Source organism: Triturus cristatus, chromosome 3_2 (assembly GCF_964204655.1).
Source record: "Triturus cristatus chromosome 3_2, aTriCri1.1, whole genome shotgun sequence".
Classification (NCBI taxonomy): Eukaryota; Metazoa; Chordata; class Amphibia; order Caudata; family Salamandridae; genus Triturus; species Triturus cristatus.
Window position 1 is genome coordinate 410,784,491 of NC_140584.1, and position 13,148 is coordinate 410,797,638.

The window sequence follows — 13,148 nt, forward strand, 5'->3', positions numbered from 1 at the left end:
CAACAATTGGAATTAAAATATACTTTCTCAGAATGAGATGCTTTATATAAATACTTTTGCAATATGCAATTGACTTTTGTAAACAGTTACAAGTGGTTGCAATAGGCAACACTATTTTAAACACAATGCATTGAGCTCAATGGAAGGTTCATGTTATTTGCCACAGATTACTTTTATGATTACTTTTGGAATTCCAGGACTGGATCCTAGATTCAGTCCTGGGTCAGTACTTCGAATCAAGTGATGAAAGTCGACTTAAGAACTGTAATGATTTTTAACTAATATTTAGCTATTTTAAAAGTTAACACTTACAAAATATTTCAGAGAAAACAGTCAATGATTCCCTATGGCAGAAAATTCAAGTTGCAGGTATAGTATGTTCTCGTTACTTTTGTAATCCAGTACTGGGTGCCTAGACTCAGTACTGGGACCTTTATCGAAAACAGGTAAGTAATTACGTTTTCAGATATTATACGATTTTTAAAGAATATTCAAAGATTGGCAATTTCTGCACTTAGAAGAAATTTCACAGAAAAACTGTCAATGGTTTCCTATGGAAGAAAATTGAGTTAAGGGTAAGTACAGTTGTAGGTATTTTTCAGAGTCAGTGCTGGGCACCAAGATCCAGCACTGGGAGCTCACCTAGGAACAGGTGAGTAAATTAGTTTGTGTCACGCGGCTGATTTTTGGTGAATATTTGAAGATTTGAAAAGTCCACACTTAGAAGAAATTTCAGGAAAAATCCAGTCAATGTTACCCTATGAGGAAAATGGAGTTTGCGGTTTAAGGGTAAGTACTCGACTGGCAGAGTTGAGGTTCTGGGCACAGACCCAGGGGTCTACCAGGGTCAGGTAGGTACAGTTGGTTCACCCTCAGCGGCTCTAGGGCGGCCGGGTGCAGAGAGAATTAGGCCCAATGTTACCCTATGAGGGATAGGGGGGCCTTGTTTGGTGGCTGCTGACTGGCAAGCCACGCGGCTGTGGGAGCTGGGCTCCTGGTCACTTACTCAGGGCAAGTGGGGAAGTAAGAAGGAGTAGTTTTCACTGCCAGGGCCACTCGGGCGGCTGGGTGCAGAGTGCTTTTGAGCCTTCGGGCGCTCAATGGATGTCAATGGGAAATCTCCGGTTAGGAAAAAGACTGCAAGCTCGGGGATGAGGACTCTTCAGGTGCCACCACCACTTCGAGAGGTAAGTTGGGTAGTTGGAGGATAGGTAGGTACCCCGGGGTTGGACACAAGGGGCCGTGGGGCGCCGTGTGCAGTGGTGCCTTTAGGTGTCGGGAAATCTTACCCTCAGTTGATCGCGGTTGGGGGGCACCTGGTTCTGAGGCTTCTTCAGGAATGTCGAGGGAGGTCCTTGGGTGCCGGACTCTGGGTCAGGGTCGCCGTGGGGTCGTCCTCAGGGTCTTTGTTCACTCTGGCACTGGCCAGGCTCGGCTGGTGCAGAGTGTGCTGGGTTCGCGGTTCCGGGCTGCTGCCAGGGGTTAGAGATAGGTTTCGAGTAGAGCCTCTACTCATGGGAGTCCCAGGGGCTTAGAGCCAAAAGGTAGCCAGGTCCTCCAGGGTTGGTGAGGTTGCTGGCCACGAGAGATGCCACACTGGAGCAGGTTCGAGGGTCGACAGGCCGGTAGGGCTGGGGCCAAAGCAGTTAGTGTCTTCCTCTTTTTAGCAGCTGCAGGGCAGGTCTTTGTTGTTCTTGCTCTTCTTGTAGTATCGAATCTGGAATCTGGGGAAGGAAGGTTCAGGGTGCCCCTAAATACTAGATTTAGGGGCGTTACAGGTAGGTGAAGGGCAGGGGCCAATGGGTCCCTGTCCTGGGGTGGGTACACCCTCTATCCTGCCTCTCTCCTGTGGGAGGGGGGCAGGAGCCTAGTCCTGATTGGGCAGGGCTTCCCATCTTCAAGATAGCGAGAGCCCGGAGATGTGCTTCACCTCGCCTCCCCCACCTGAGGGGTGGGGTTGGCAGACTGGCACATCCCCTGTCCTTATTTGGGGTTTCCGGCCAAGCTTCCCGCCAGAGTGGGGGGTTGCAGTGGCCTGGGGAAGCTCACAGAGGCGGAATGCCTTTGAAGCTTCCCCCTGCACATCCTGGGGGAGGAGATTAAGCACCTCGCCCAGGATGTGCATTGTTGCAGACCCAGGAGAGCAGGGGCTCTCCTACCCAGGGGTACAGCAACATGTCTGCTGTGTGGCAGCCTCAGAACAGACGTGGATTGTAGGTTTAGGTTTCAGGGGGCCTTTCTAAGATGCCCTCTGTGGTGCTTTGTACATTAAATCCCCCACTGGCATCAGTGTGGATTTAATGTGCTGAGCAGTTTGATACCAAACTTCTCAGTCTTCAGTGCTGCCATTATGGTGCTGTGGAGTTCGTGTTTGACAAGCTCCCAGCACCATATACTCTTAGCTGGCAGCACTGCACTTACAGGACCCAGGAATGGACCTGGGTACTGTAGGGGCACAGGGCTCCTGCCTCTGTCCACACCACTGGCATAGGGCACCCAGCTAGAGGGGTGGCTGATGTAGGCCAGGGCAGTGTAGGTTGTGGGCATGGCACACAGGGATGTGTGCCATGTCAACTGTTTTGTCTTGTATCCAGACACTCAGCCTGCAAGAGCAGTGTGTGTGTGTGTGTTAGGGTACAGGGCCTCCAAGGGTGGCACAGTGAGTGCTGCAGCCCTTAGAGGCCTTCCCTGGTCACAAGGCCCTGGGTACCTAGGGTACCATTTACCAGGGGCTGACATGTGGCCAGGGTTTGCCAATTTGGGTTTTGGCCGTTAGGCAGTTTTTAAGGAAGGAACACAGGCCCTGGGCACCAGATTGGCAGGAGCCCAGGGCACAACAAGGAAAAGTGCATCAGCTATTTAGGCAAAAGGGGGGGGGTTACTGCAACAGCAACCCACTTTCTTACAGTTTGTTCAGTGGAAAGGACTTCGTACCTCGTTAATTGAGGTAGAACATTGTTGTGGTAATGTCTGTCTGGATCAGCAGTTTCCCCCTAAATGTGTTTTTGGAATGCCTTCAGCGCCAGAAAGATAGTCTTCATCTCCATATAGTTGATGTTTTATGGTATACTATTGGTTCCACTGACCATGTACTTTGATCTGGTTGAAGTGTGCTCCCCAACAGTTGACTGATGCGTTCGTGGTGATCGGCACCGATGGAGTTGGATCCTTGAAATGTCTCCCCTGTGCTATGTTTTTGGATGCCCACTATTGTATCGGTGTCGGCACCCTTTGTGTAACAACCACTAGATCTTCCCAACTTCCTGAGACCAGCTGCTGGTGAGCTGTTCCTGGAATGAGCACTTGTGTAGGCAAGCGTGAGGAATCAGCAGGATGCATGATACCATCATGCCCATCAGTTTCATGACTTTCCTCACTATCAGATTGTCTGTTCTGGTTAAGGGTCGCCCTGTGGCGGATAGCTTGTATTCGCCTTCGCACTGGTGTTTAATCTTGCTCCTAAGAAAGTTTTCCCTTTGTGGATTTGTTGATTTCTTGTGGTTCATTGAGAAACCCTGTTTTTGAAGCATGTGTACAGCTGTTTGAACAGGATTGCGGCATGTTTGTTCTAAGTGTGCCCTTATGAGCCAGACTAGATAGGGATAGACATGGATTCCTTTTCTTCTCAGGTGTGTTGCCACTGCTGCCAGACACTTTGTGAAGACACGTGGTGCTGATTTTATTCCGAAAGGAAGAAACTTGAATTGATAACGTGTTCGGTTGTGTAGGAATCGCAGGTATTTTTTGTCTTTTGTTCATAGGGATATGCAAGTATGCGTCCTTGAGGTCTATGGTTGCCATGTATTCCCCCTTTTGTATCTGGAATTATTTCTTGTAGGGTACACATTTTGAAGTGTTGTGTTAATATGTACTGGTTTATGAACCCGAGGTCCAGGATTGGTCTTCAAGACAGATCTTGTTTGGGTACAAGGAAATATGGGTAGTAGTTTCCTATGAACCACTCTGGTTTTGGCACCAATTCTATTGTGTGTTTTTGCGATAGTTCTTTGAATTTAGCAAGGTTTGTTCTGATTTTTGGTATTTTCTTGCTTTGGTGGGTTTGCAGGTGGTGTCTGCCAACTCTATGCAATACCCGTATTTTACCGCTTTTAATATCCAATTGTCCGTTGTGATGTTTTGTCATTGTTTGAGGTAAAAGGATAATCTCCCCCCGCCCCCCCACTGGTGTTGTGTGGATCCTTTTTTGCAAAGTTGGACCAGTTTCCCCTTCCTCTTGAGGTTTGGCCTTGTGCTCGAAAGGACCGCATCTACTGTTTGTCAACCTTGGTAACTTGATTGTTGCCCTGTTTGTTGTGTTGAGCCTTGACTGACTGTTGCGCCACTTGTTACCCTTGGCCAAAAGAGTCTTCCTGTGGATTTTTTGCTATTGAAACCACCTCTTAAATCAACCACTCTGCTGTAGGGCTCCCAACGCCCTTGCATTATTTTTTTTAATCTGTTGCAGTTACTCATCGACCTCTTTTCCGAAGAGAGCGTCTCCCTTGAATGGCCTGTTGATGGAAGTTTGAACTTCCAGCTTGAAACCGGATATCTTGAGCCAGGCATGTCTTCTCAGGATGGTACCTGTGCACATTTGCCTGCTGGCAGTGTCTGCTGCGTCGAGAGCTGATTTAAGGCAAGTATTAGCTATGTTCTTGCCCTCCTGGATGATGGATTTTGCTCTCCTTTTGTCTTCTTCTGGAAGCTTGCTAAGAAGCTCTAGGTCTTCCCACTGTTGGTGGCCATATCTACTTAGCAAGGCATTAGAATTAGCAATATGCCACTACGTAGCTGCTTTTTCCTGATTTCTCACGATGTCCATTCTTTTACTCTCCTTTTCTGGCAGAAGCGAGGTATTGGAGACTGCATTGGCTCTCCTTCTGGCAGTGGTGACAATGATGGAGTCTGGCACCGTGTTGCCCTGGATGTACTTGGGGTCCACTCTGGGTGTTATTCCCTTGCTTGAGGCTCGTTCCTTGAAGGCTTCTTTGCCTTGATCCACGATACTGGGAAGCGTAGGTAGGTACTGAAATTCCTTAGGAGGGGCCAGAGTTTCTAATAGGAAACATGTGTCTCCTTTCTCTTCCTCGAGGGTGACCCCGAACCAGTCTGCTACCCTCTTGACTATGCCATTATAAAAAGGCTGTGTCCTATGAAAGGCGAAGCCCTCGAAGGATAACTGCACATCTTCTTCGGACCTTTCGGCGTCAAGTTAGTTCCATCTATCATTGAAATTTGCAAAGATTTCATCCTTGTCAGGAAGGTTTTCGTACTCCTCTGGTTCTTCGTCTCGAGGCTCTGGTGTGGGAGGTGGTTTGAAAATAGTCTTCTCCTCCTTCGGCATCCTCCGCCTCTTCGGCATCAATGCTCTCCGGTTCAACAACCAGAGCGTTCTTTTGCTTGAAGACTTGTGTTTTGGCGATTCGAAAATCCTTTAGGGATTTGTCGAACTCTTTCTTCTTTTGAATAATAGCAGTCATCGCCTCTGAGTCTCTCTTCATTTCGACCTAGAGTGCCCTCTTGGCGGAGTGTAGGGATTTTTGCTTGCGCCTGCGTCTGACTTAGACAGCGAGGCGCTCTTCTTCGTGGGTTCGGCATAGAGCCTTCGTTTTAGCGTCTTGTGCGATTTTACCTCCTCAGTAACCTTCGGTTGAGTTCCGTGGAGATCTTAATCACGACTGACCTTCGATGTCCTTTTTAGGTCTTGCCTGAGCCAGCGCATGCGCTGTCTGGCGAGACATTTAGTAGCTGCTTCAAAAGTGCTACCTTGCCAGCCACCAGCTTGCCATTACACGCACAAGCGCGCACAGCACTTTTTCCCGTCGCGCGTGCGCACCACTCGCGTTTTTATTTTTTATTTCATTTTTTCAACTTGGCTCTCTATTAACAGTCTCGAAAGTCTCTTCTATTCCTTACATGCCAAATCGCCCCTGCCAACTCCCGAATCAGAAGGAAAGATTTCAAATTTTTACTTTACCACACGTCTCCCATCAGAACCCTTGAAAATACATTAGCGAGGGGAGGTAAACCGGAAAGGCTAGCGCTCTATTCCCATTAGAGAAACGTATCTCTTAGGAGTCCCTAGCAACCACGCACCATCACGTGACACGCACGTCAGGTCACAGGCTGAGCGTGATCTCAGTCGCTGTTCCGATACATAACCTTTCAGTCAGACGGTGCTTCTGCCTCCATTACACATGCGAGTGGTGTAGGATTCACTCAACTAAACTTGCAGTTCAGAAGTGCCTAAGGAGTGTGTCTGCCAGGCTGCACACTGGCCTGGAGAATGTATCTACCAATTTTTCCGGTAAATTCGGTGTGCTTGGCTCACTCAGACGCTTGCACCAGCAAAAGACCAGAGAAGGAAGTGAAACACCCCTTTCCTCCTGCAACCAGGCCGAATATATGCGGTTATGGGTAAGTGTTGTTGATTTAAGCGTCAATTTCCATCTGGCTGGTGAATTCTGGGGGGCCAGAAGAGCAAAGAGCAGGGAGCAGGGAAAGCCAATGACTGCTGTCCCTGGTGTCTATAGACATCCTGCACTGTGCCCACCAGCGCATGCTGCACGCTCTGACCAGTGAGTAATGTACATGAGTAAGGTGTCTTGCCAATGATCTTACCACAGCGGGTGCGCCGACAGTTGACACTCAGTGGCAGACTTGACCAGTGACTGGCAACAGAGTGCCCGAAAAACAACCAACAGCGCCAGATACTTGTGAGCTGGGACCCATTACTTGGTGTTTATGTTAAGCCCACACACTCATTGAATGCTGCCAGAGCTACACCGGTCTCCTACAATGAGAGGCTGCCAAAGAAGAGATACATTGTTTCTGGGAGGGAAAAAATGTATCATCATCAAGGCTCAAGAATAGTCTCAGTCACCATAGCAACAAGCACTGGACTAGCCAATAGGTTTCGCCTTTGGGACCTTATAAGTGTTTAGCCATGCAACAGTTGAGGTTGCATAACTAAATACTTATAAGGTCCCAAAAGTGAGACCTATTGGCTATGCCAATGCTCGTTGCTAGATGCCGGGGCTGCCTTGTGTTTTACCTTGTTAGTGGCCCTTCGGTTCTGACGGATGTGTGGTGTTTTACCTTTTCCATCTTCGTTGGCTCGCTAGTCTTTCTGGGTGCGGGCCTTTTCAGAGTCCCCTTCTTGAATTCCGATGTCCGAACCCTAGTGTGTCAATTCTGCTGGTACTCTGTCCGTCCTCGTTGCTGGAGAAACCCAGATCCTTGAGGGGCGCCTTCTTGGTAGTCAGCGACATTATGGTGTAGTGAGCCTCTTAGGGTGTGTTCTTAAGAGTTTTTGGCAGAAACTCCCCACAGGCCTCAGTCTTTGTCCTCATGGTCTTCAGGTAGGCAAAGGTTACAGACGTCATGTGAATCACGTTGAGCGAATTTGTGGTGGTATTTGCGACATTTGAAAGGGGTGTTTTCCATGTCCACTACCTCACCATTTGTGGACCGATGAGGTCCTCTGTGGTATCTGCCCCGGAGCTTCGCCGGAACTGTGATCTCTCGAGTTATGTTGAGAGAGGAGCTTCGCGGTAAACATTTTTTTTCCAATTTTCTTGATGTTTTGGGAAAATTCTGAAAAAATTCAGAGCTTCCAGACCCAAGGCGGAAAAAAGAATCTGAAGATAGATACCACGCACATCAACCTCCAGGATACAGTCGGACATCACACAGGGGACGTACCTGGCACCAAATGGTGGTCAACAGCGACCAAAAACATAAAACAAAAAAAATAAAAAAAAGGAGACTATTCCGGACTCAACCACTAGATGGCAGAATAATGCACAACATGTGAATCCAGAAAAGGATTCACGCTGCAAAACCTGTTAAATTTAGTTTCCACAAGTTACAATTTTCTTTGACATCCATGTTCAAATTTAATTTTTCACTGCTTTACGATTTCCTAAATCGCTAGTCTAAGACTTCTGAAGTCCACTTCAACTATCCTGAAGTTCCTGCCCTGGACAACCATGGATGGTGGTTTCTGGGCCGAATGCCTGATATCGTTGAAGGATGAATTTACCACCAATTTATTCACCAATTTATCTAGAGCAGGAGAAACTGATCTGGAGGCAGACAATTGTGCAGTATAAGAAAGAGATCACCATAGCCAAAGCAAACTACTTCGCAGACTAATATTAAACAGCTCCAACACATCTCGTGACACCTTCAGGATGGGACAGCTCTTTGACTATCCTGAATGTGCAAATAGCCAAATCAAGCCCTCACAAGAATTATGTGATGGTCTAGCATCCTTCTTTGAGGAAAAAATCACAAAAATCGAGGGTATGAAGGATGTCTCCATTCCTCTAGTGCAGTATAATAGTAACACCGAGAATAGTGAGAAGAGCGAAGGAAATGTAAGACGCCTCACTCCAAAGGCCATCTTGGAGAATTTTGAGACCCCGACAGAACAAGATTTTACAAGAACAGCCCTTAATATAACATCAGGATCCCCTTTGGACCCTCTACCTTATAAAATAGTAAAGGAGTTCGGGGACGAACTCTTTCCAGTACTTCGACAGCTGTGTAATCAATCTCTTAACACAGGCACTGTACCAAAAGACTGGAAATTAGTAGTAGTTACCCCCCTACTGAAGAAATCAAATCTAGACCCGAACTGCCATAAAAACTATCGACCTATATCGCTCCTGCCATACCCAATTAAGATTATGGAGCGGCTGGTCAGCAGGTCACTAGCCCTCTTCCTGGAAACTAACAACATCCTTGAAGAGGAGCAATTCGGTTTCAGACCAGCTCATGGAACCGAGTCAGCTCTGCTGACGGTCCTGGACGACCTACGAATGAGGGCGGACAGGGGAGAATCAGCAATCTTAATCCTGCTGGACCTGTCCGCCGCATTCGATACGGTGAGTCACGACATTCTGCTGACAAGACTGAAGAGCATTGGAGTTGGGGGAGCTGCGCTCGACTGGTTTCACTCCTATTTGACGGACAGATGGCAGGCAGTAGCAATTCCTCCGTACCAGTCAGAGTTTGTTACAGTTCCACATAGGGTCCCACAGGGGTCTGCAATTAGCCCGATACTTTTTAACGAATATATGCAACCCCTGATGGGCATCATCAAGGCTCACGGCATTAGCGTGATCAACTATGCAGATGACACGCAGCTGATGATCTCTTGATGGTGCCCACGCAGACTCACTTGAGACCTTTCACACCTGTATGTTGGAAATGACATCCTGGTTAAATCAGAACTCATTACAATTTAATAGTGACAAAACCGAAATAATGCATTGCAAAGTAGGTAGAATCACTAGAAGTCTACCCACGGACTTCTGGCCTCTGGAGCCAGGTGAGTCATTAACCCCAGTGAAATCAGTGAGGAACCTTGGAGTCAGTTTCAATGACAGTCTGAGTCTAGAGACCAATGTCAATAAGCAGGTGAGTAGCTGCTTCGCCTTAATGCGAGGACTTCGAAAGCTGCTGCCCCTTTTACCAACACAGGTTAGAGCCACCATAGTTAGGAGAACCATTCTCAGCCGCTTGGATTACTGTAATGCTCTGTTACTGGAATCCCCTGCCTACCTGATTTCCAGACTTCAGAGCATCCAGGCGGCTGCAGCAAAATTGACACTCTCCCAAGGGCGAAGATCCTCTACTAGCCTCGCATTGGCCGATTTACACTGGCTACCTGTACACCAGAGGATCCTTTTTAAATCCCTATGCACTGTCTTTAAGGCAGTGCATGGGATGGGCCCCCGACCACTTCAAAACAAATTTAAGTGGTATGAACCCACTCGGTCCCTTCGATCCTCCTCTTCTAATCTCATCAGTATACCCAGGATCAGAAAAGCCACCTGTGGTGGCAGAGCCTTCAGCATAGCGGCAGCTCATCTGTGGAATAGACTACCTATGGACATCAGGAAAACAGATGAACTGATGGCCTTCCGAAAAAAGGTGAAAACATGGCTTTTCCCTAAAATCTAACTATCCAGAATCAAAAGATATCCCTTCTGCCCCTGATGCACAGCGTTTTCAGCTATATGTGCACAGCGCCAGGATGCCCGTAGGGTTGCAGAGCGCTTTACAAATGCTATAAATAAATAAATAAATGTTTGACAATGCCTTAAGGAGTATAAAGAAAAACATTCAAAAAAGAAAACAAGCATTGGCAAAGCAGATAGGTTGTGTATGTAAAATGTTGGCTTTGTCAAATGTTTACAACATAACTAAATTTAAAAAAATGTAAATGTTGCTGCTATCTTTGACTGCGTCCTAGAATGTAGAGTGAGGAGGGCGGGTGGGTGGGTTAAGCAGAGGGGGAGGAGGGCAAGGGGCGAAGGAGAGGGACTGCATACACATGCACTCTTTAACAGTAATGCAGGAACCTATGGCCAGTGGAGATACTGGCCACAGATAGAAAGTACTTGCTCAACATAAGGGACACACGGTGAAGCCCCAGGAGGAAACAGAGGCGAGGAGGAGGCTCTGACCAATGAGACGCATGGAAAAGTGCGACATATGAGCCAACCAATGAAAAGTAATGGGAGAGCTCCAAGTCCGTGTTAAGATTTTTTTTCAAATTATTTACGAGAAGTCTTGCTCACACGCTGTGCAGGTGAAACCTATAAAGACTAAAATAAAGACCACTCTAGGCAAAAACACAAGATGGCGGACTAATGTACAGCGTGAGAATCCACACAACATTCACTCTGCAAAACTGAAAGGGACAAGTAGATACTGTCATGGTGGTTATAAAATGTATATATTTAGGATAAAAGTGTACAAGACGGAGACCTACTAGCCCAGGGAATAGTCACAGTAGTTCTGTTTCCCAAGGTCAACCAAGGGAACTAGAACATTGGTTTGCAGAAGGAAAGGAGAGGGTAATTTACATAAATACAGTAATTGAAATCTGGCTGCTGTGCCTGTGCTGGTTATCAAGGTATCCATATTAATTATTGGGTTGAAATGTACACCCAGATTTGAGGCAGAGGATGCTGTGGTGATGTCAGGAGTGGGGCATAATAGGCTAATGAAGCAGTAATAGAAACAACTGAATATTAAATGATTTCAGTTCTGGATGAAGTTACAAATCAGTGAGCAAATTATCACCCACTGCAGGATGACAGACATTTTAGTTATTTCTGAATGTAGGAAACAAGAAATATTTGGGTATCTTCTATGTAGAAATTATAATGAAACTCAAATAAAGTGATATTACCAGGTAATGAGTAATGTGAGAAGACAGACCTGTGGCTTAGCCTTGTGGGACACTGCCTGTAGTGTAGAGTGATGAACTAGAGACAGAGGGATCTATCAGAGTTAAGATATGGAACAGTTGAGTCAATCCTATGGTAAAAGTACTTTAGTTCAGCTGGGTACTACCTACCTTACCGAAATCCTTGGTAACCTCACATAAAGTACAACTCAAACTAGGAATTAAGCACGTATTTATTCTATGGACAGCAGTTCTTGTTATGGTAGAAAGTAATTACTACATACTAGACAAATACAAATGACCTAGTGGTGTATCACTGTTCTCATCAAGGAGGGGGTCATTGTTCTCCTGTACTGACAAAGTTAACTGGTAGACCAGCAGTAAAACTATAACAGTCCACACAATTGTGTACAGGAACCCAGCAGGTCACTCATGTCACTTACCCGTTCTGCTTTGTCGGAGCAAAAGAGTCTTGTGTGATGTCTTTTCTGAACAACAATGTATGTTATTCCAGGTCTGTAATCTTCTTCCAAGCTGATACAGGCCTTTCGAATTGCCATTAGTTCCGGCCAAGCAACCTAGGTAGCATCAAACAGTTAGTCAGCTTTCATGGTTTGCCATTTATCTTACCATTTTCTCAGGTACTAAAGGTGCTGCATCACATCTCACGAATGAGCAAATTCATTTTATTTTTCAATGTATTACAAATCTACTACAAGAAAATAGCCTGTTTTCAATATAGATGAACTTTTGTCCATTTTCATTAATGGTTTTCTGCACTGAAGGATACTTCTGATCTATTTTGAGATTGTGAAGCACACAAATAATCAACTAACCCAGACTGTGGTAGGTCCATAAGAAAAGGAACCTTAAGTAGGATCATAAAAACTAAGTTCATAGAAGGATTTGCCCCTGGGAAAAAGCCCCTGAGCAACAGAGAAGGCATGTGTTGAAATATCAAAAGAGTTTTGTTTAAGTTGATTTAATTGTAAACTTTATGCATATTTCTTTAGAATAGTAAGCTTCCAAACAGGTTTATTTTGTTCTACGCAATTACTCACTTACCTGCTGAGCAACCCCAACTGAGTTCACTTTTAATAGCCATCTTCTCTACAGGACTGCACTTCCATTTTATTATAACTATGTATAATGGTATATGAGGTAACAAGAATGAAATAATCCATAAGGAGAATTTGAATGCCCTGTAAACCGGAGACCCAAGGGCATGGTTTTCAACTAAAGATCTAGCTGAGAAAAATAGTTTGGGCTGAAAACACTAGACTGACAAGACAATGGGCTGTTTAATGTTCATCAAAACTTGCAGTATTTCCATAACTCTGATTATGCTGGATAACAGCAAGGACCAAGAGCTGTTGCAGTAAACTAGATGGGAATGCCTGGATTCTGATATTGGCTATTAAGTCACCCATATTTGATCCATCCCCAAAGTGACTGGAGTGACAGTCATTGATCCTCACAGGCAGATCAAAATTTTACATTCACTATGGAAAGAATTTAACAACCCACATTTCACAAAGTCCTGACCACATATACAACACAGCTCAGATTCCATATAGGTGTGCATCACCAAGCTCACAGCGTTAAAGAATCAAAACCTCAGAGACCAAGAACAATACATGCACATTCAACACAAGTCAGAGGCCCTTTCTACTTGGATCTCACCGAGCGCACAGAACTACTAGAGAGTACTACATAACAATATACCATACCTCATTCAAATTTGTAGCTGAGAAATGCACAAATCAATCCTGCCAGACAGCACATACCCAAATTGGTAAAGACCTCTTGTGATATTTTGGGCGTAGCCAATCACTAAAAGACTAACAGAATATACATACAATAGTCGTTTATGAACGACAAACACTACTGATAATTTAATTCTAACAAAGTTTCCAGACAGCGAATCAATCCTTGAAACCAA

General features: G+C 45.7%; 1 protein-coding gene across 3 annotated transcripts in view; it reads right to left on the reverse strand.

The window, feature by feature from the left end:
* Positions 1-13,148, reverse strand: part of AGO4 (argonaute RISC component 4) — a 588,224-nt gene that overhangs the window by 80,901 nt on the left and 494,175 nt on the right. For all 3 annotated transcript variants that reach the window (XM_085647981.1, XM_085647979.1, XM_085647980.1), the window contains exon 15: positions 11,650-11,784. In XM_085647981.1, coding sequence (XP_085504107.1) covers positions 11,650-11,784 — 135 coding nt within the window. The remainder of the gene's footprint in view (positions 1-11,649; positions 11,785-13,148) is intronic.